Consider the following 22,806-nt stretch of genomic DNA (forward strand, 5'->3'; position numbering starts at 1 on the left):
AGTTTCATACACTTATGAATCTTAGCAGTAGTTACCCTTTGCAGTGCTTTATAATTTAGAAGTAGTTTTGTCCTATTGAGTAACATTTATGGTAAAATCTTTACGACATGTTCTAAGGCCCCTAATGCTAAAAAGGCCCAAAAGTAATCCGTACGACATGCAACTGAGTGAATCAAGTAAACCACATTCGCTTGGGATAATATCTTGTCGGCGTTTACCTGACCTGCAAAAAGTGGGCAAGTGCCCTTTGTTTTAATCAACAGCATGATCGATTGTATATCCAGTTGTTTTTCAGTCCCTAAATTACACCAAAAACCCTAGTTAAATTCGTGGCCATTATTATTCTAAAATGTAAATCAGCCCATAGTTATTAGTGTGCAAGCATGAATATCAGTAAACAAAAGTAGCCCTTGTACTTATTTGTTTGCAAGCTTCTATATTTGTGTTGAGTATCAAATGGGGTGTGGTAGAAAGTAAACCCTAGGAAAAATGTAAATGGTCAAAATAAACAGAAGAAACGGAATTTAACGGAATATTTGACAGAGGCAAGCTTGAAATTTATGGTGTAATCTGAAGTAAGCATGCAAAAGACTTTATGGCGGCTTTGTTATTATGGCTAGGGTTAAAAAGGTACTCTTAACAATATTTTTATGTTAGACTCTAGGCCTGCTACTAAAATGTTAATGGTATTCAGCGATAAGTAAAGAGTGACCCTTGTCAATAGAAATTGAAGTTTGAAAAAAATTCTGCAAAAAAAAAATGTCAATGATAGTTTCAAAGATGTAAAGTTCATTAAGTTTCGATTTAGCTATCAAATGTTGTTAATATCTGAAAATTTACATAATTTTAGAAAAGGAGAAAACCCCCAACGGCGGGGGGTGGGTGGGTGGTTGATATTGATGAAGAATAGATTTTTACACGTCTTAGAGCTCTAGTGGAGAGGGATTATTTTTATATAAAAAAGCGAAATTTTGAGTTTCCCCCGTGAAGCATGCATACTTTTGCATGTGTATTTGTTATCCTTTCTTTTCTTTTCTTTAGGGAGTGCTTGGGGCTGAATCCAGCTAATGACTAAAGAACACCAAGGGGTAGATCCAATACCTCTGTGGTACCCTAGTTTTCAAACTTTTCACAAGAGGTCCTTCAGATTAATATGGGAGGGGTAGCTGTTTTCCCCCAGTTTCCCTGTGTTTGGATGAATGTATTTGGGATAAATTCGCTTGCAAAAGGGTGCTAAGGTAGTTACAGCTCTGTTTATGCAGAGACGGTATTACATATAACATGACAAGGTAGTTTTTAAATGTTGTAGCGTTGTGTTAAAGGTCATTGTAAAGAAAGGGGGTTTGAAAGGGTGGTTTTTGCAGCCCTCCTAACTTTTAGAAAATTCTTACTTTATGGTCTAAAACGCATACTAGACCCCGTTTCCGCAGTGTTGCATTATTAATATTAAAGTTGGCCTAAAGATCAGGGCTTGACCTCTCTATGCTTAGGATAGCTCTATACAACATTCAAAATAAAGCGGAAATAAAAAAAACATTTTTTAATGGAAGTAAAGGGCAATGCTAGAACTTTATTTCTGCACATTCCTACCGTGTTAGGACATTCATTTGCGAAGGATCAGTATAAGAAAAGTTGAGGGGAATGGCACCCCCACCCCCTCATAATTAGGATATATATTTTTTGTTTCTAAGTTTTAACGTTGCTCATTGGTTCATTTGAAAACAAAGCTTATTTTTTCGTATTTAATACTGAATTGAAAGTGATAAGGTATTAAAAATGACTTAGTTCAACATATTCTCAATTTTGCCTTGGCATGTATCTCCTCGTCTTATTATTTTTAACGTATGTTTAAATTTTTATTATTCCGTTCCATAGTCAACTTTGCACATGGAGCGTAGGGAAGTTCTCGGAAGATCTGTTTAAATAACCCCTTCCCAGGAAACACTATGATATAAGATTCCATGGGAAAGCATTCTGATCCATTTGCGGGTTGGACCTGTGCTTTCACTTGTATGGGATGTATCTGCTGCAGTTAAACATCTACTTATAGAAATATTTTTGTTTAAGATGGGTTGTGGACTCCTGGAGTGACTGTAGCGCCTCCTGTGATGGAGGATCACGCCGTCGACTCGTTTATTGCGGAGAAGAGAGGAACAATACCCATATGAGAGCTGCAACAAACAAGTGCAAGGGCCTCAGACCTCGGAACCAGGATCCGTGTAATACTCATGAGTGCCCAAAATGGAACGAGGGTGCATGGTCGTCTGTAAGTATTTCCGCGATTTTCTTTTTTCATTTGATCATATTTTCCCATTTTTGGTACTCCATTAGTAAGAAATAAACTTCCTTGTCAAATTTTGATGTTCAGACAGGTGTACAGTGTCCACGGTTTATAGATGTGAACTTAAAATATTCTAATGTAGGATGTTTTATACAGCTATACTATGCTCAGATTTGTTGTCTATAAGCTGTGCAGTTCTTAAATACTAGATTTGGTGGGGGAAAAATACCATTTTCAAAATATGTACTTGGTGAGTTTCGTTTTAGAACAGAATTAGTGGGATCTTTATGATTTCTAAGGTTCAACATTTAATTCCCTAATAACTCCATAATGAGTATCCTTCAAAAGTGTAACATACGTACATGTAAGTGCAAAGTTTACTTAGAGGAGGGCTAGAAAGCACGCGCTTAGACCTAAACTTAGAGCTCTCCAATTGAATAAATTGAAATTTGCCACATGTACCTGGTATAAACACACTGTGACATGTCCACAAACTTTAGAATAAGTACTTAAGCCAATCATAAAATGCCCATAGGGCAAACGCCCACCTCTGGTTAAAATCCAACACCATTTGTGAAATATGTATGTATTGTATGTATTGTGAAATATGTATGAAATATTTACTTGTGAAATATGGAACTGATTATGGGTGCGTATATTGCACTTTTAGTCTCCGACTCATAATTATAATGTTTAGGATTACTTTTATACCAGTTTTGGTGATTATGGAACAGCAAAATATTTCTGAAATATTTACTTAATGTGTTTTGGTTTTGGATGATCACGTCTCGATCCTTATGATTATAATAACTAAAATATATTGTTTCGGACCATTTGTTAAGTAATCCCCAATTGATTTGTTTGAGTCAAAAACGATGAAGCGTGTCTGTATGTACAAATCTGGGGGTTTGGAAGTTGTTCGGAAAGAATAAGGACAAGGACATAAGGGTCTCCCTTTAGCTTTCACAATCATATTGATCGAACATTCCTGCATGGTACTGATTTTATCGAGTTGTAACTCTTCAATGTCCACCCCTTCGTTAATATGAATCAGTGAAGACTCTGCTTTGAATGGGATATTTGAATATGCTTTAAATGCGCTGCTTTAAATGGGCTATTTGAATATGCCCGGACCTATGCTTCTGGGCTGCACTTATCATGTTGCCTCTTGACATACTGTTTTTGACCCTTAAAAATTGCACAAGAAATAAGAATTTCAATAATTTGAGTTTACTACAATAAAGATATGTATTTACGAAATCAAAAAGATATGATTTTTTGTAATATATAGAAAATTCAGATACTAACCTGAATGTACGTGTGATCTGCATCATGCCAAACTAAGATTACAATTAATCCACAACTTAAAAGCTTTAGTTGTAATTTCTTAAAGTCTCGTCGCATTTGGTGTAGCTTTAGAAAATACTCTAAAACCCAACAGACACAAACATAGATGAATGACGTGTGTAGATATAGTTCTATTAACTACGAGATATGAGCAAATTGAAGCGAATGCTTCGATATTAATACGTCCCGCCAAATGCTCTTTCGGTGGAACACTCGTGAATAAACATTTGTTAAATTCCTTTTACTAAAGAAAACAAAACTTCGTTTTCCAATGATAACTATAAGAACAACTATTCAAGTTTAAAGTAAACCGTAGTCGAAAGAGCCAATTACAATTTTCTTTGAGGGAGACCGATGTACCGGAGTCCTCGAAGAAGAGCTGTGGCACTCACAACTAATTTTGCACAATAAAAACCTAATTTGACACACAGCTTAGGAAATTTTGTGTTGCTTATTGTCAAAATATTTTTACTCTAAATTTAGTCGGTTGTAATGAGAAGTATGCTAGAAAAAGAATTGAAAAGAAGCCACACGTCACGCTGGGCTCTAGGACCTTTCTTCTGTTGTCTACCCTCGTGCAAGCTAATAAAATTTTAAATATGATTATAGCTAATACTATAGTCCTAAAAGAGAAACCAGGTTGATATCTTGATAAGAACATAAAAAAACGAGCTAATCGTTGTTATTGTTGTTATGGCCGGACTCACAAAACGGAATTGAGGCTCAGGCTCATGGGAAGGCTATAGAACGTTATAGAGCAGTGAAGTTTCTTGGAGTGATAGTCGATGAGTGCTTGAGTTTCAAGGATCATATTAATCAAATTGCAACTAAGGTTGCCCGAAATTTGGGAATTATAAGGAAGCTAAAGCGTACTTTCCCAAGACCGGTTCTCAGAATGCTTTATTTCTCCCTTATTCATCCGTATTTGGTCTTCAACGTTTGTGGGCCATCTATCGCAGATTAGAGTATTACAGGATAAAGCTGTAAGAGTACTTACTTGAGATGATACGTTCCTCGGTTATAGCAAGATATGCTGAACTACTTATTTTTCCATTTTTCGGATTGATTAAGTTTTATAATGCTCTTTTTATGTTTAAGCATCAGAATAAAATGCTACTAATTTGCTTTCAAGATTTTTTTATGCCGGTTTCTAGTGTACATTCGTATAGTTTAAAACGTTCGAATGAATTTAGACCACCTAAGCCTGTTACAACTAGGTCAATGTTTTGTATCCGCCTCGTGCTTGGAATAGTCTACCAGATGAGATCAAGAAGGTGACCGATGTCTCTGAATTTAGAAGTCTGTTAAAAAAAAATTGTTATAGGGTATATGGGGGTAAGTGAGTCAGTTCTCTGGTCTCTTTTGCCTTTAATTTGTAATTTTTTTTTTGGATTTTTGTGTTTGCTTAATGGATAGTGAAGGACAAGGTCAAACATGTTGAATACTGAGAATTAATGAGTTGATATTGAGTAGGGGTTGTATAGTCGCTTATTAGTGATTTTTATATGACAGTTATTTTTTGTTGTTTTTAGGCCTAGTTGGGGTAGTGATCTCCTGTGAAAGCTTAGCTTCTGGATTTTGTTATTTTTGGTTCATGAATAAACCCTAATTTAACTAAAAAAAAAAAATAATAATAATAAAATATAGTCCCAGAAGAGAAACCTGGTCGATATCTTGATAAGAACATAAAAAAACGAGCTAATTGTTGTTATTGTTATTATGGCCGGACTCATAAAACAGAGTTGAGGCTCAGGCTTCAAACGCCTATTGCGATCACACTCCCCCCCCCCAAAAAAAAAATACAGCACCAATAGCTTCTGGGCTACTGGTAATCCTAAGGGCACGGTATCTTAAGATGGGGCTTTCTTAACCTGGAAATATTTTGAGTCCTGGAGTTGATGGTTAGTTGGTTCGGAACGGGGCTCAGTGGCGTGATTATGTAAGCTAAGCCAGAGTTGACCTAGCTCTAAATGGGTACCGGGAGAAATCTAGGGAGGGTGTATGTGCAAAAACACAGGATGGCTGGCCCCCAACCCACCATGGCACTCCCTGGTTGAAGAGCCATGAAACGGAGATCAACACCGTCGGTAGGGATTGTAAAGTCCAATACTGTATTCTTTACCTTCCTTGTTAGTGTCAAGATATCCAACATTTTTTTCCCATTCCGACCCCCTCCCTCCAGCTTCAACCCAGCTTTTACAGGCAATGTTCGTACCTCAAAAGAGAGGGGAGATTCTCCCATCACTGGCCAGCTATCAGCGACAAGTGGCACTTGATTTAAGAACAGACACGAGCTGGAAAACTTATTTCTCCCGCCTCGGATCGCTCCTCAAATGGGATTTATTCTTGTAACTTGGTCGGTGGTTTGAATATTTAAGGGAGTTGACCCTCCCGGGCATGATTTTGGCAGTTATTACTGGCTTCAAACCATCAAATCTTGTGTATGCATTCTACAAAATACCCTGCCTAATGGTCAGACAGTTGGCAGGACGGCCAGTGACTGGGCAGTAATTGTAAATAGAGTAGCGTTGGGCAATATTTGATATTGATATTGATTAGTCGGGCCAAGTATCGATATCGAATATCGAAACGTATTATCGAAACCGATATTTTTTAAAGGTCTCTAACCCTCTATATTCCCCGCGGAAAATCCACCACATGAAAATTCTGCGAACTTACAGCATACACCTTTGAGATTCTTTGCAGGTTTGAATTTTTCACTCATAATTGGTTTGATTTATCCTTATCTTACATCTTACCCTAGCATCTTTTTCGCAAGAATTCACTTCCAGCTCCCGAGTCAGATACGTGTGAATTATTATCAACTGAGAATCAAAAATTCACCAAAAATGATGTTATAATGAAAAGTTTGGATTTTGAATGTTGTCAAAGCTGAACTAGCCGATCACAAAGGGTGAATTTTCTCAGTCTGAAAAATTCTGTAAAGGAAAAGGAGCTATCTGTCACAGATAAATTAAGAGAAGACAATCTAGCTTAATTGTAACTATACGTGTATAACATATATATATATATATATATATATATATATATATATATATATATATATATATATATATATATATATATATATATATATATATATATATATATATATATATATATATATATATATATATATATATATATATATATATATATATATATATATATATATATATATATATATATATATATATATATATATATATATATATATACTGCTGATGCTGTCAAGGCCTTATGCACCTTATGCAAATTGCCATTGAGTTGTTGCGATTGAGAGGAAAAGGTTGTTGCTGTAGTAACTGATAATGGAGCAAATGTAGTTCGGGCCGTAAAGGATGCTGCATCCCAAGTAGGTACAGGATGGACACATGTTTCGTGCTTCGCCGATACTCTAAATTTGATGTGTGTGTGGTGGGGATGCTATTAATGATACTGTTGAACTGTTGCCTCTTGTCCGAAAGTCTAGAAATTTTTTCTGACTGTCAAGACACAGTGTTGCAGCTACCAACAAGCTACGCCACTTTCAAAACTGTATTGATAACGTTTGCATCAAAAAACCAAAACCTGATGTGACTACTAGATGGAATTCGCTTCTCACTATGTTGCGTAGTCTACAAGATTTGAAAGAGTCGGTAACAAGCTCGCTTGCGCTTCTCGGTATATTGGACCTCATATTCACTGATAGTGAGTGAGGTGTTATTTTAAACGTGATTGCGGTACTTACACCCTCTGAAAGAGGTGACTATTGAGCTCTCTTCTAAAAGCTATCCCCCATCTCGAAAGTTATGCTATTGTCTAAGATCTTGAGACGCCACCTTAGTTCAGGTAGATTTTGGTGGATTCTCAGATGTGGCTGATGAGCTTCGAAAGCCTTTGCTGAATAAAATGCACTGTAGGTTTGTAAGCCTTGGCCAAGTCATACCCGTTGCAATCGTCACAGTTCTTGACCCACGTTTCAAGAAAATGTATATTTCACCTGACGATCTACAAATTTGTGGAACTGGAACTGGTTTGGATCTTCTACAAGTTGAGAGCAAAATTGCAAACGAGATAGATTTGGCCTTGATGGCTGCTGAATCTCGATCAGAAGATTGGAGTACCATCGCAGTCCCTGCAATGCAGTCATATCAAAATCAAGTCAGTTTATGGGGTTCACATGATGAGGTCCTTATAGTCAATGCAGGACATGCTTCGACAGCAGCCGAATATATCACGGTTCTGCAAACTTTCAATAGGGAGCCAACAGTTTCTAGAGAAACTTTTCCACTCAAGTGGTGGACGTCTCGTGCTATGGGATCCCAAAAACACCTGTACGAAGTTGCAATGAAATTCATGTCTGTGCCCGCTATCAGTGTCGCTTCTGAAAGAGTGTTTTCCAAGGTTGATCAGATGATTATGAACGGCAGAACCGACTCTCAGGGAAAAACATTGACATGCTGGAGTTTTTGAATAGCCAGTAGTATATTTTTCTCTTTTCCTGAGCCCGAATAAGTATAAATCCGGGTTTTATTATATTCATTTATGTAATCTAATCTGATTTTATTGTTTGATTATAAATTATTTGAATTTTGAAAAAAGCTATACAAAATATCCTTAATTTACCATTTATGTTACTAAATATCAGCAAATCCATGAGATAGCAAAAAACTGATCCAGAATATCGATATATCGAAAGTAAAAATATCGATGTATTGATTAATCAAAATATCGCCCAACACTAAAATAGAGACAGCAGGCCTCTATTCGTATCTACTAATATCAGGGCCCCACGAGTAGGTCGTCACCCATACCCCCAAGAACGAGTTAAACAGTCAACCTATATTTTACAAATTCCAAACGTCAATTACATATTTCTTGAAACCAAATTTGAGGGCAAGATGAGTCCTATTGAATTGTTAATGAAAGCGATGAGCATTGGGCGTTGTTTAAATCGTTGAAGACATTTCGCTTGATATATGAATGTGGCCTATGAGAAGGAAATCACAAAAGGGTGTTTTTTTTTGTACCGCAATAAAGTTAAAATCTCGGCAGATAGTGATAGTAATAGAATTTATTACATTGTCTTAAAACACTGGGAGTTATATTCGAGTTTCCGTCATTTCGTGAATTTTCTATGTAAATTTTTCCTTGAATGAATTTAGACTTTCTAGACTTAATCTAACAGTGACAGTTCAAAAGGTGCTATGTTATAAGATAAAGGTTGAACAAGGGAGCAGAAAAAAATACAAATGACTCGTTTTTTTCTACAGTAATATTAAAAGTTCGTTTTTTAATATATGGTGACTGATTTTTAGCATGGATAAGATATAAACAAAACGTTCCGCAATCAAATTAATGATTATTTGGATATTGAAAAACAACATGACCAATTTATTTGGTGAGCTTAATTGAACCTGTTGGTACTTCATATTTTTTAGATCTCTTTCCAAAAAGAATCTTTTTCAATTACTGTATTTCGTATGAACAATATCACTTTGAGGAATTTTTTCCAGGATACTGGTTAATTATTAACAATTCTTTTAATGTTATCAGTGTAATGAAGGCCTAAAAAAAATTTTAAGCTATGTTTTCTGACTTATACAACCATTCCTTTTCAATGTAAGAGACATCAACCGGTAAAATATATCTTTAGATTTAGGCTGTAAAGCGCAAATGACACTTAGGCCTTTGGGGAATTTTAGGGCTCGTATCATCACACTTATTTTGTATAAAAATTCCATGATGCAAAACCGTTTAGACAATCAATTTTATTTTAGTATCTTAATTTTTTTTTATAATAATTGATTTAATTACTGTTTTTTTCCTTTTAATTTAGATTGTTTCAAAAATAATGAAAAGTTAAGTGACTGGACAAGATTTCATTTTTACGTAACTTATTTTTAACAGAGTGTAAATGACATTTCAGTCTTTCAGCAGGGTTTGAGGGGTGGGCGCACCTATCTGTCGTTAATTCTTAAGTTTGGCTTCTTTCTTGATTATGATTTCTGTTCATTTCAGTTGTGGGCGAAAAATCATATTAGGTTTTTAACTTGCAATGCTTTTCACAAGCCCTTTTCCTGATATTTTTAATAGGAACCAAAATGATAGGTACCATCCCTGAATCAGTGTCAGATGGCAATTTTTTTCACTAGGCAGTTTTTTCTGAGCGGGTTTTTTAACTTTTGGTTACTATGGGCCGTGGTTCGCTCTTTACTAGGCTGCAGATGCTGCTGCAACCATGATATGCAAAGCAACTGTACAGCTTTCAGATACCAGAATGTATCAGTGAAACAGTTCGCGATAACAAACTGTAAAGTAAGGAGCGACTCGGGTTAATAGTAACCAACACTCTAAAATAAAGTAATTTTGATAACAATTAAGACCTCAAAAGAATTGTTTCTTTTTTATGCTGATTCCAAATACATAAGATTCATTAAGTTTTAGGTTACCCATCTAAAGCTACTAGCCTGAAAAAAATTGTCTGACTTCCGAAAAAGGGAGAAGAAAACACCCCCTAAAAGGCAAAGGATCTCAATGAAAATCTCATCTTTAAATTCAGCATATCAGAGAATCCTTTTTTAGAGGTTTAAACCCCTTATCTTGAAAAAAGAACATTTTGTATATTTCCCCAGAAGAAATATCGTGGATGCGTGTTCTTTGTTTTTGTTTTTTATCCTCGGGGTGAGATCGGATCAAACCAATGGTCCTAGAAGTCTAGGAGAAGACTCATTCAAATGGAAATTAAGAGTTTTAGTGCCCTTTTAAGTGACAAAAAAGATTGCACCACGGGAAAGTAAAGTTTTCTACCCTTTATCGCACCAAACTACGATTTTGCCCCAAAGAGGACCAAGTCGCTATCGACTGGAAACTCCGAGATAGTTAATCGATTTTAAAATCTTGAAAAACTATATTTTAAACTCTACAGTTGCAGAGGTAATGCCACACAGTGGTGCATCCGTTCCTGAAAAGTTACGTAGTCCATACAAGATAAATTGGTGAAATGGTCATTCATCTTAATCCTTGATTTGAATAAGTTGATTTACATGATTTTTTATGTGAAATTATCTTTATTGATGTATAATTGCGCGTCAGCTATTATGAAGGAGGAATGGTGGTTTATTGTACGGAGGTGGGAGGTTGCCAGATAGCTTAAAGAGGATATTTCAGTGTCTAAATTGCCTTACTCTATGAGCCCTCAAATAAATGTAAAAAAGGGTATGGGGAAGGGGGGTAGGAATTAATTTCTTGTGTTCCTTTATTTGGACTAGTCCTGTATAAGGTCACTAGGGGCTGATACCTTCCTTCTTATTACTGAAGAATGTTTCTGACATTTATATCAAAGCTGCATTTAACCAAACTGATTTACTACATATTTCATAAAAGTAGAGTGTTGAGAGTGGAAGTGCACATAAGCTATTATGAAGGAGGGGTGATAGGTCGAATGCTAGGGGGCTGATGCTTCAAGGAGTGCATTTTAATGCCCAAATTACAGTCATCGAGCCTTCAGATAAATATAGAAGGAATTTTGGGAAAGGAGGGGGGGTATTAATTTTATCTAATTTCCCTTGCTTACCAGGAATTTTTATGATCTAAGCCTTTGTTATTGGGGCCGAAGGGGGGTAATGGTGTCCATCCCATTGTAACAACCCATGTAGCATATAAATATTATGCTATACATATAAATATAAATATATAATATGCATATAAATATAATTATATAATATAATTTCTGTGTAGCATAAAATATTACATTCACATTCCTATCGGAACAGAGCAAGCTGATATGGGGTGTCACGAGCCTTGCCAGGAAGTATCTTTTGGGGAGGGGGGTTAGGAGCTGCAAGTGTACTTGGAGCTTTGATTTCATCCATCTTAATTGTATTATTTTCTTTTTTTTCTATTTAATTACAGTGTTTCAATGTTTTTAAACGAAAAAACTCTATTATAGAGGTCGTAATTGCTTCAGCCACGTAGAAGATTAATAGTGCCGCAGAATTTCCATCCATATGAACAATAGCCTAATACCCTTATCTGCCCATCCGAATTTCTATAGTAGAAATAATATTAAGAACTTATTCAATAAAATTAGGCAAATGTTCATTGAAAAATTTGACTGAATATTCAAATTCTGTCCAAAATTTTAATTACAATTCAACATTTTAATTCTTAAATAGAAAAACTGAGAAAGCAGGATGCTAATCAATTTACAATTATTGATATATACAATTTAACAGGAAGAAATTGGAGGTTTATGAGGCTTATACTCCACATCATATTTTGGCTAGGCCTGGGCATTATTTAAAAAAGATAATAAATTAAAGAATACAACGAGCTTTTTCTACTGAAAGTAAGAAGCAACATTAAAACTTGAAACGAACAGAAAAAAAATCCGTACATTTGGAGGAGGTCTTCTCCCTTATCAACCCATTGCTCTTTACGGTAAAGTTTGACTTTTTGTGCTAATTCTGTAAATACGACTGCTGAAACACAAGGGTTGTTGAATTGAAATGAGAAACTTTTAAAACATAAAAAACTTAGCCTAACGAACGAGGGGTTGAGGAGGGGGAAGCCCCCCTCATGTGAGAATAATTTATGTTCGTCTTAAATTTTAATGCTGTTCCTTACTTTCAGTGGAAACAAAGTTGTTTTTGTACTGATACAGCGAATGAAAGCTAATTTGCATCTTCATTTATTGGTGTATTTGTAGTGTAGGCCTATAGTTATTTGGCGATTCAAGAAAACACTTTTAAAAGCCAGCATAAGTCTAGATACCAGCAAGGCCGTATCCAGGGGGGTTTACCCGGTTTGAACCCCTCCCCCCCCCGAAATTTTTGACCGAGTCGAAAATTAGTCTAAAAAATACCTGTAAAGACAAAATCTTACCAGAAAAAGGATGCTATAAAAAAAGATCGAGAAAAAATCGGGTACCCCCCCCCCCCCCCCGAACAAAAATCCTGGATACCTGCTTGGATACAAACATCGAATTTCCACCTTTTTAATTCCTTCAAGCTGAAGGAAAATTAAAACAAAATTAGAAAATGTTTTAAATAATTATGTTTGGCTGCGGAAAATGAATGAGATTTTGTGTTTAGGAGCGCTTTTCTTAGTATTGGTATTTATTGAATCGAACTAATCAGTCCGATCCCATCCTTTTCATCCATCTTCTCTTTTCAGTATTTCCATTTTAATCTTGTTATTTTCCTTTTTTCCGACTGTCAATCGCCCTATTTCATTAAGTATTACTTTGCTTTCACCGACCATGATGAGAGTAAACAATCTTGCATGTATGGCCCGATCCTGAAAATCGTTTTTGTTTGAATTTTTATAAATGCCTGATACCTAGTTATATTTATATTCAAAAAGTATACCATAAGCCCATTAACAAAGGTCGTGTTTGGGTGGTACAGGAATCCATGTTTCACTTTAGGAAAAGATATATGAAAAACTGTAAAACCTGCCTTGATTTTTCCTTCTAAATGAGCCGGAATAAAAGTTTAGTTGATTAAGTGAAATATTTAAAACAGATACCTACTTCGCCTGTAGGCGGCTATCCATAAAATTTGATCGCCAATTTTTGTCGTTTGCCTGATCGCTGTTCAAGATAGCCGCTACTTCGCAAATAAAATTGGATTTGCTGCACGTATGTATAAGATTTTTTTGTAGCTTTTTTTGCCTTTGCAGATGTTGCCTCGCCTAAATGTGTTAAATAGCTAATGTCACCACTATTATCGCTAATATATCTTTTTTAAATCCAAGTTTTACACCTACTTGATTGACGGGAAATGATCCGCTAACTGTTAACTTTGGTATTAATTCAGAAAAGAGTATATGTTTAGGCTCATCTGAGACAGAAAAAAAGAAAAAGAAAGAAAAAAAAGGTGGGAAACAAGCAAATTAACACGGATAGATAAATTGTTCGGTCTTCTATGGACGAGCATAATTATGCTATCTTTGGGTCATCTCGTGTCAAAGGTTTTAGATTGCATGGATGAAACTTTAGCAATTTCTGAAAGTCTTAAATATTTATCTATACGTATGTCAGTTATTACCAGTCAGATAGGGGATGTGACGCTGTGGCTTTTAAGAGGTATTTTAAATTGGCTGTGGTGCCGACTTCGAATTGAACAAACCAGAACTAAAAACAAAAGTGTATCCCCTTCCGTTCCATTTAGAATAATTTTGATTTTTATCATGATCCCTCGGCCGTTAATTTCTGTCGTGGCCAATCTGAATGTAAGCATTTTTTTAGAAAGATAAAAAAATAAACACTAAGAAAAGCTAGCTTGTACTGATTTTATGGGAAAATCCTGCGGAATGTGCAGCACCGTGGCCCAGGATTTCCCACAACGGCTCTGGCTGTTTTATTGCGGTTTGAGCATTGTCTTAAATTTTCTTTCGAGGTAAACCAGATAGAAACTATGTATCCAGACTATCGAAATGGCATGTCAAAAAAAGGTGGGATTAAGTGGAAACTATTCGAGTTTTGCGGGGCGGGGGGGGGGGGGGGGTACTGTACATTCATGTCTTGGGTTTAGACGGAGGAGATGTGGGTAAAAAAATTCTTCGGAGAAGGAGGAGAAATTCCCCCATGGAGAACTTCTTCCGCGGAAAGTTCCCCCATGGAGAATTTCTCTGCGTAAAATTCCTTCCCCCCCCCATTGAAATACCTCCTGAAATACCCACTGAAATAAAATTGAGTCGGCAAAGAGAAATTAAAATAAAGAAAAATAATTTCATGTAGAAATTCTGACAAATTCACCCTGCGTAAAATTTTCCCTGAAAGGCTCCCCCCCCCTCCCCCATAAAATGTCTGTATACATCCTAATAAAAATACCATACCCAAACAATGGGCAAATTTTATAACTTACAGTCCTTTCCCCAGAGGCTGTGAGGTTTCATTTCATCCTCAAAAGCATAGATATTGGACCTTTTAACTATGCTGAACAAAATTGTTATTTCAAAATTTTAATTGGATGACTTTGGGGGAAAGGGGGCGTGGGAGGGCTGTCTAGTTGCCCTCTAATTCTTTTCTGTCAGTTAAAAAGGGCAGTAGAACTTTGAATATCCTTTCGATTGAGCTCCCCCTCAATCGATTTAGCCCTCTCTGGATCAGATCACCCCCGGAAAAAATAGCAAAAATAAATTAACACTCATCCGTCATATTTTTTCGGGGAGAAATTACAAAATTCGACAATTATTGCGGACATGAGCTTGAAATCTACATCATCTACTTCAGGATTCTGTGATACGCAAAATCTGATTGTACTGTTTTCATTAAGATACCTTGAAATTTCTGGGGTGTCATCCTCCCTTTTTGAAAATCATGAAAATTTCCTCAGGATCGCAGCTATTTATGGCTAACATTAAACTTTATGAATTTTATATATTTGAAGTCAGAATAAAAATTAAATTCTTTTGATGTATCTATTGTTATCAAAATTCCTATTTTTAAAGTTTCAGCTACTATTGGGTCGAGTCGCACCTTAGTTATAGTTCGTTACTACGAATTGTTTGAAATTCCCTCATGTAAATGCTCAAATTTATGAATGAATTCAGACGACAGCATTTTTCAAGTTATATCTTTACTACTGCTACTAGCCCGACACAGTTACATACGCTTCTCCTCCACCCCAATGTAATCAAACCCTCCCCCTTTACACTTTCTTAAGAAGTTTCAATGTCTTTTGAATAGTTTCTTACGACCTCCTCTCACCTAATTAAGGGCGAGCTAATTTCGTTTGGCCCTAGATAGTTGGCCGAAAACGACGGTCTTTGGCAATCTGTCATCCTTCATCCGCAGAACGTGTCCAAGCCATCTCAACTTTTCTCTTATAGCCCTAGAAAGTGGGATAGAACCATATGTTTCGTAGAGCTTACTATTTGAAATACGGTCAGTCTGAAAGGTACCGAAAAGAATCTGTAGACAATTCCTCTTGAAAACATCTAGAAAAACATCCTTCGTCTTCTGGAGCACCCACGTTTCAGAGCCATACTTGACCACTGTCATCACTGTAATTTTGATTTTTTTTTTTTTTTTTTTTAATTCCTTAATTAAATGTAATGTGACATTTGACCAAAGTACTAAAAATAAAATACATTCACTTTCACGTCAATACCTTTCCTTGCTACAGCCAGGATCGAAGCTCAGTCCCGAAATTTTCGAGCAACGGCTGAGTCCATCTTTTTGCCAAAAAATCATTCTTTTTGCTAACATTTCTAGAAAAAGGACCTGTTTATTAATTTATCTCGAGACTCGTCGTAATGCTAGCAATAATACAGACGTATGGTCATTCAACTTGATGTGGATTAATACAGTTTAATACACAACAAAACGGACATTTAGCTCATATACTGGTAGTTTCGAAAGTTATCAAGCATTAAAAAAAAGATGTTGAAGGAGTTCAGACTTGTTTCTCTGGGGAATATTTTGTTGGAAGACTAGGAGAGGCTTTGATTGCATTAAAAGCGTAAGCAACATAAAAATAATGGATTCTATTTAGTTTAGTAGCTACAAAGGAACATCCAATTATTATAAGCAAGTTTGCTGACTCCAGCCCGTCTTTCAACTGCGGTCCTCTTCCAACGAGAAAGGATAGACAAGAAGAAGTTCATTAATAAGATTAAGAACAAAAATCTTAATTAATTCAAAATAATTATTTCTTGTGACGAGATAATATATCATTTTTGTAAAAGACGAAAGCAACATCCTGCGTTTTAACAAGGAAGAATTGAATAGATCAAAGGCTGCCGTTACCAAGAAAGGTAGACGCAATATGGATAAAATTTAATTGCCCAAACCCTTTCATATTGATTGTGCATATGTAAAAAGCCAATCAATACTTCTTTTACCTAATCTGTTTCCAATTTTTGAATCGGTAAACATTTATTTACTCATATTACTTCTAAAAACTAGTTATAGTCGTCGACCTTTCAAGAATAAATTCGGTTTTTCCGACAATAATGTTTAATTGAAGATAATTGAAACTTTTGGATCATCAATTTCGTGGCTACGAACCGTAAGTAAGAATGTATTTGTGCTAATGGCCAGCAAAACTTTAATGAAGAGTTCTGATTACAGCGTTTTAAAAGAATTGGCTGTTTGGTGATTCCAAATATGTAAAATTCATTAAAGTTAAAGTACTTCACCAAATATTAAGAGTATAGGGAAATTTGCCTGATTTTTAAAAAGGGGTAAAAGATCTCCAAAAAGGTTACGGATCCTGATGAAAACCACATCGTCACATTCAGCATATCAGACAGCCCTATTGTAGAGGGCGTAAGCCCCTATCTACAAAAATGGGGAATTTTACATTTGTTTTCCCGAGAAGAATGACCACAAGACCGTATTTATTTGTTCGTTTTTTTTTTTCTGGGATTGCCGTATCATACCAGTGGTCCTAGACAGTCGGAGAAGGCTCGTTTGAACGAAATTAAATGCTATAGTACCCTCTTTAAGTAATAAAAAATTTCATGCCCCCGCAAGGTGACGTTTTCTGTGATTCTTTGACACACGGCAACATTTTTGCCTCAGAGAGGGAGAAGAATTATCTACTGGGAATTCTGAGATATTTAATCAATTTGAAATTATCGAAAAAGTTAAACATACAAGCTTCCCAGTTTCAGAGGCAGTAAAGCCGTGCAATGGCGCATTCGCATCCAAAGAAACGGGCAATCCTTTCAAATATTAAAAAAAAAAAAGTTTTTTTTAACTGAAAGTAAGGAACGACGTTAAAACTTAAAACGAACAGAAATTATTCCGTATATGAAAGGGGCTGACCCCTCCTCAACGTCTCGCTCTTTACGCTAACGTTTTTTATTCGTTAAAAAATAGAGTTGTGGAAAAGTCAAAATTTAGCGTAAAGAGCGAGGCGTTGAGGAGGGCACAACCCCTTTCATATAAGGAATAATTTCTGTTCGTTTTAAGTTTTAACGTCGTTCCTTACTTTCAGTTAAAAAATCTTGTTTATTTTTTATTTAATTTTTGAACGTTTTTTAATTAATGCAGGTTTTGATTTTGGCTCACCGTAAACTGAATAATTAAAAAAAAATTTGCATATTAATTTTACTTTTTTTGGTTAAATGGCTTTCTCGAAACTTGTTTAATATTATTTACGAACGTTTTTATGATTAATAATATACGTAACTTCCGAATTAACTTACGTAACGAAATTCTATATTCATTGATTTTTAATACGTATATTAGGGGGTTCGCCCCCTAGTCAATACCTTGCTCTTTAAGCTAAAGTTCGATATTTGTTCCAATTATTTAAAAATGACCCCTTAATCACAAAGGCCGTTAATTAGAATAAATAGCTCTTATGAAAGTACTAAAAAATCTTTGGCTTAAAGAGCGAGGTATTGACTAGGGGGTGAACCCAGTCATATACGTAATATTTTCTGTTCGTTTTAAGTTTTGGTGTTGCTCCTTACTTTCAGTTGAAAACCTTGTATTTTTCATTTTAATTTCTGATTTTTTTCTTTAATAATGCTGGGAAATCTAGTGCCCCCTTCATAGCAATGTCCCTTCCCCCATGAAAAGTTTCTTCATGGAAAGGTCCTCCCATATAAACCCCAACCCATCCCCCACACCTACCAGAAAAAAATTCCCTCTGAAAACGTCTGTATACTTCCCAATAACCAATACTATATGTTAACATTGGGTAAAGTTCACAACTTTCAGCCCTCCCTCGGGGAGGGCTGAAAGTATTTAATCCCCCGAAGTCCCTTGGGGACTTCGGGGGATTAAGTCATCCTAAAAGACATAGTTATCATATTTTTGACCATGCTGAACAAAATGGCTATCTAAAAATTTTGATCAGGTGACTTTGCGAAAAAAATAAGCGTGGGAGGGGGCCTAGTTGCCCTCCAGTTTTTTGGTCACTTAAAAAGGGCACTTGAACTTTTAATTTCCGTTCCATTGAGCCCTCCCACGATATTCTAGGACCACTGGGTCGATACGATCACCACTGGGAAAAAAAACAACAAAAAAACAAATAAACACGCATCTGTGATCTTTCTTCTGGCAAAAAAATGCAAATTCCATATTTTTGTAGATAGGTGCTTGAAACCTCTACAGTAGGGTTCTCTGATACGCTGACTGTGATGGTGTGATTTTTATTAAGGTTATATAACTTTTAGGGGGTCTTTCCCCGTTTTTTCGAAAATCAGCCAAACGTTCTCAGGCCCGTAACTTTTTATGGGTTGGACTAAACTTGATGAAAATTATATATTTGAAATCAGCATTAAAATCTGATTCTTTTGATGTGTCTATTGGTATCAAAATTCCGTTTTTTAAAGTTTCGGTTACCATTGAGCCGGGTCGCTCCTTACTTACAGTTCGTTACTACGAAGTGTTTGAAACGGGCAATATAGACGATTATTTTAAAGCTATTATTTACAATTGCGCATCAGCTGTCAAGAGGGGAGGGCACTGATGGACTGTGGATTTCTCTGTAAGTAGGGGAGGAGGGTTGTGCGCCTGAAGCCTCAAAATGTTCATTTCTATGACCGAATTTTCTAGTTCCCGATGTGCCTTAAGATAAGTGTAGAAGAAATTTCTTTTTGGAGTGGGGTGGATTATCAAAATTAGTCTCCAGTCTCTCTTCATTCATGGAGATATTTCTGTGCTAAGCCTGTAATGGGCTGCGGGGTGATAATTCCACTCTTAACGCAGACAATATTTGTATAACGTAAAGAGATGACATTCTTATGGTTAACGGCACAAATGGTAGAAAGTTAGGGAGGGGGAGGGGTCATGAGTGTCACCAGGAAATGCTTTGCTTTCATCTAAACTTAAATAAGAATATGTATCATTTTCCTAATTATAGTCTATACATTTGTCATTTCTTTTTGTTGGCCAGGGAAAATTGACCCTCTGGCCCTCTGCCGGCGTCCATGGGAGATATCTTACAAACGAAAATATTTGGTAGAAGTTCTCACCTTGAAAACCATGGAACTGATGACCCAATAATTCCCTTTGATATTTCAGACCCTCCCTCTTCCAAATGAATATTTGTAAATATATAAGTAAATGAATAAATAAATAAATTTACGGAGTGGTGTACTTTTTTCAGGGATAATTTTCATTCTTCAAGATACCCCTGTCCTCATTATTGACCTAAAGAGCCTTCCATGGGAACAATTTGGACCTAAAAGCGCAGCTTTTGGGACTTCCTCCTCTCCCAGCTTAGATAGATACGAAGATTTGCTGATATTGCCCTTATATTTGGTGCGCAACCATGCAATAGTTTGTAAGTGAGTATCACCGAATATGCGGGATATAATAATCTTTCATTTTATATCGACTACGTATACATTTAGGCACTAATGTGCCACCGCATGACAATGGTGGTTCTGAGACTACGAATCTGTATAAATAGCCTTTCGATAAATTTAGGCTAATTGAATATCTGATGGTATTTGGCCATCATGACTCTTCTAGGCTGATTCACTTCAGCCCCCCCCCCAAAAAAAAAAGATTTTCTGGGGCTGGGCTGGTGGATTTTTTTCGGTTTGGGGAGCGCTCCTTAGCCCCAAAGAAGGGTGAAACTCCCCGCTTATTGCGGAGACGATAGCTTAGTTTAAATAATTATGCTTTAATCCAAAATGCCAATACACTAAATGGCCTCTTTCAAGCAGTTCGTGGTAGCGAACTATAAGTAAGGAGCGACCCAGCTCAATAGTAACCAAAAATCTAAAAAACGGAATTTTGATACCTGCTGATTGTAAATATATAAGTTCCATCGATTTTACTCTTGACCATCAAAAGTTACGTGCCTGAGAAAATTTGCTTTATTTCCCATCAGATTCAGCGTACCAGAGAATCCTACTATAGAAGTTTCAAGCTCCTATCTGCAAACATGTGGAATTTTACATTTTTTGCCAGAAGAAAGATCACGGATGCGTGTTTATTTGTTTTTTGTTGTTTTTTTTTGTTTTTTTTCCCCAGGGGTGATTGTATCGATACAGTAGTCCTAGAATATAGCGAGAGGGTTCATCTGAACGGAAATTAAAATTTCTAGGGCCCTTTTTAAGGGATCAAAAAACTGGAGGGCAACTGCACCCCCTCCCACGCTCATTTTTCCCCAAAGTCAGCCAATAAAAATTTTGAGATAGCATTTTTGTTCAGCATAGTCAAAAAATTAATAAATATGTCTTTGAGGATGGCTTAGTCCCCCACAGGTCGCGGGGAAAGGGCTGTAAGTTATGAATTTTTCCTATTCTTTACGTACAATATTTGTTATTGGGAAGTATACAGACGTTTTCAGGAGGGATTTTTCTTGGGGGGGGGAGGGGTCGGAGGAGTTTGTTTTGGGGGAGGATATTTCCATGGAGCATGTTTTCTTGGGGGAAGGGACATTTCTATGAAGGGGTTTCCGGATTTCCCAGCATTATTTAAAAAACGATCAGAAATTAAATACGAAAAACTATTTTTTTCAACTGAAAGTAAGGAGCAACATTAAAACTTAAGACGAACAGAAATTATTACGTATATGAGGGGGTTCACCCCCTAGGCAATACATCGCCCTTTACGCTAAAGTTTTTTTTAGTACTTTCAAAAGAGCTATCTATTCTGATTAACCGGTCTTTGTGATTCAGGGGTTTGTGATTCGAACAAAATTCGAACTTTAGCGTAAAGTGCGAGGTTAAAATTCTATTTAATATACCCTAATATACTTAGGGAGTATATACCTAGGGAGTATAAGTATATTAGGGAGCAAAATCCCTAATATACTTAATAAAAACATACGAATATAGAAGTTCGTTACGTAAGTTAATTCGTAAGTTACGTCAGAACAAAATATAGAGAGTAATTTAGCAAAAAAAAATAAAATAATATGCAATTTTCGTTTTAATTATTCATGTACGGTGAGCCAAAATCAAAGCTGCATCAGTTCAAAAACGTTCAGAAATTAAATAATTATTGTTTTAAAAATTAAGTTGTGAGACAGAGTCACACTTTAGCGTAAAGAGCGAGGTGTTGAGGAGGGAACAGTCCCTTTCATATACGAAATAATTTCTGTTCGTTTTAAGTTTTAATGTCGCTCCATTCTTTCAGTTTAAAAAACTTGTTTTTTTTTTTATTTAATTTCTCAAAGTATCCATCTGTAAACGTTAAGTTATTATTTAAATCTTCTCTGGTTATGGTTTTGAGAAAGAACAGAAATGAAATACTAAAAAATACATTTATTCAAATGAAAATTAAGAGTAACGTTAAGACAAACGGAAAATATTCCATCTATGAGGGGGCTTCCGTTCCTTAACATCTATTCTTTACGCTAAAGTTTGAATTTTGTTCTTTAATGCTTTAAGAACGTTTTCTAAAATACAAGGGCAATTTCAGATCAAACTGTTTCCCTCGAACTCCAACCTTCCGAGTTTCTGAAAAGGGTCCTAGCAAGGTCCTATTTTAGATAAATGCATTTATTTATGTACTGAAGAACGACCCGAAAGGGGGAAACATAGAAACATCAAAGAAAGAAGTAGCTAACACAGTATTAAATATATTTGAACAATGCAGAAACAACGGACTTTTCCGGAGTAAGAACAGACGGTTGCAAACAGGGGCGGATCCAGGAGGGGGGGGGCGCAAAATAGGTTGATCCGATAAAAAAAAATTAGGAGGGGGGGGGGCAAAATAGGTTGATCCGATAAACTGGCGTTAGGAGCAAGTTTAATTAACGCAAACTTGGGTTAGTTAAGTAAATTACACTACTTTAGACTACCCTAGGGAGGGGCGCCGCCCCCTCGCCCCCCTGGATCCGCCACTGGTTGCAGATCAGTGATCCGGACAAACATTTTTCATCATTTTGTAAAAAATATGATGTATTTGCATTGAAAAATAGCATTACGAAAGTCCAATGTCTCTTTTTTTATTCAAGATATTAGATTTTGTTATTTCCAGTCAATTCTTTTTTCAGCTGGCAGAATGGCAAAGAGCTAAGAGGAGGAGGGAGCATTTGAAGTATAAATATAAACAGTTCTTGAATTCTGCAGTAGGATAATTTCAGCACGTTAGACTGCCGGTGACCGGTTCAAACTTCTTACTGATTTTAGACTTTAGAATAGTAATGGTTCGGATTTTCAGTAGATCAGCAGATAACAGAAGGGATTTCAGCCCTTCCAAATTATAACCATGAAGGAAAAGTTTATAAACACTTAACGTTTGGAAGTTTTCTTTGGAAATGATTATA

General features: G+C 36.1%; 1 protein-coding gene across 4 annotated transcripts in view; it reads left to right on the forward strand.

Annotated features, from left to right (window-relative positions):
- Positions 1-22,806, forward strand: part of LOC148948608 (protein madd-4-like) — a 511,292-nt gene that overhangs the window by 217,957 nt on the left and 270,529 nt on the right. For all 4 annotated transcript variants that reach the window (XM_089094504.1, XM_089094505.1, XM_089094503.1 and 1 more), the window contains one exon: positions 2,068-2,266. In XM_089094504.1, coding sequence (XP_088950630.1) covers positions 2,068-2,266 — 199 coding nt within the window. The remainder of the gene's footprint in view (positions 1-2,067; positions 2,267-22,806) is intronic.

The sequence above is a fragment of the Artemia sp. Qi Xiang Cuo genome, chromosome 9 (assembly GCF_049724085.1).
Source record: "Artemia sp. Qi Xiang Cuo chromosome 9, ASM4972408v1, whole genome shotgun sequence".
Taxonomy (NCBI): Eukaryota; Metazoa; Arthropoda; class Branchiopoda; order Anostraca; family Artemiidae; genus Artemia; species Artemia sp. Qi Xiang Cuo.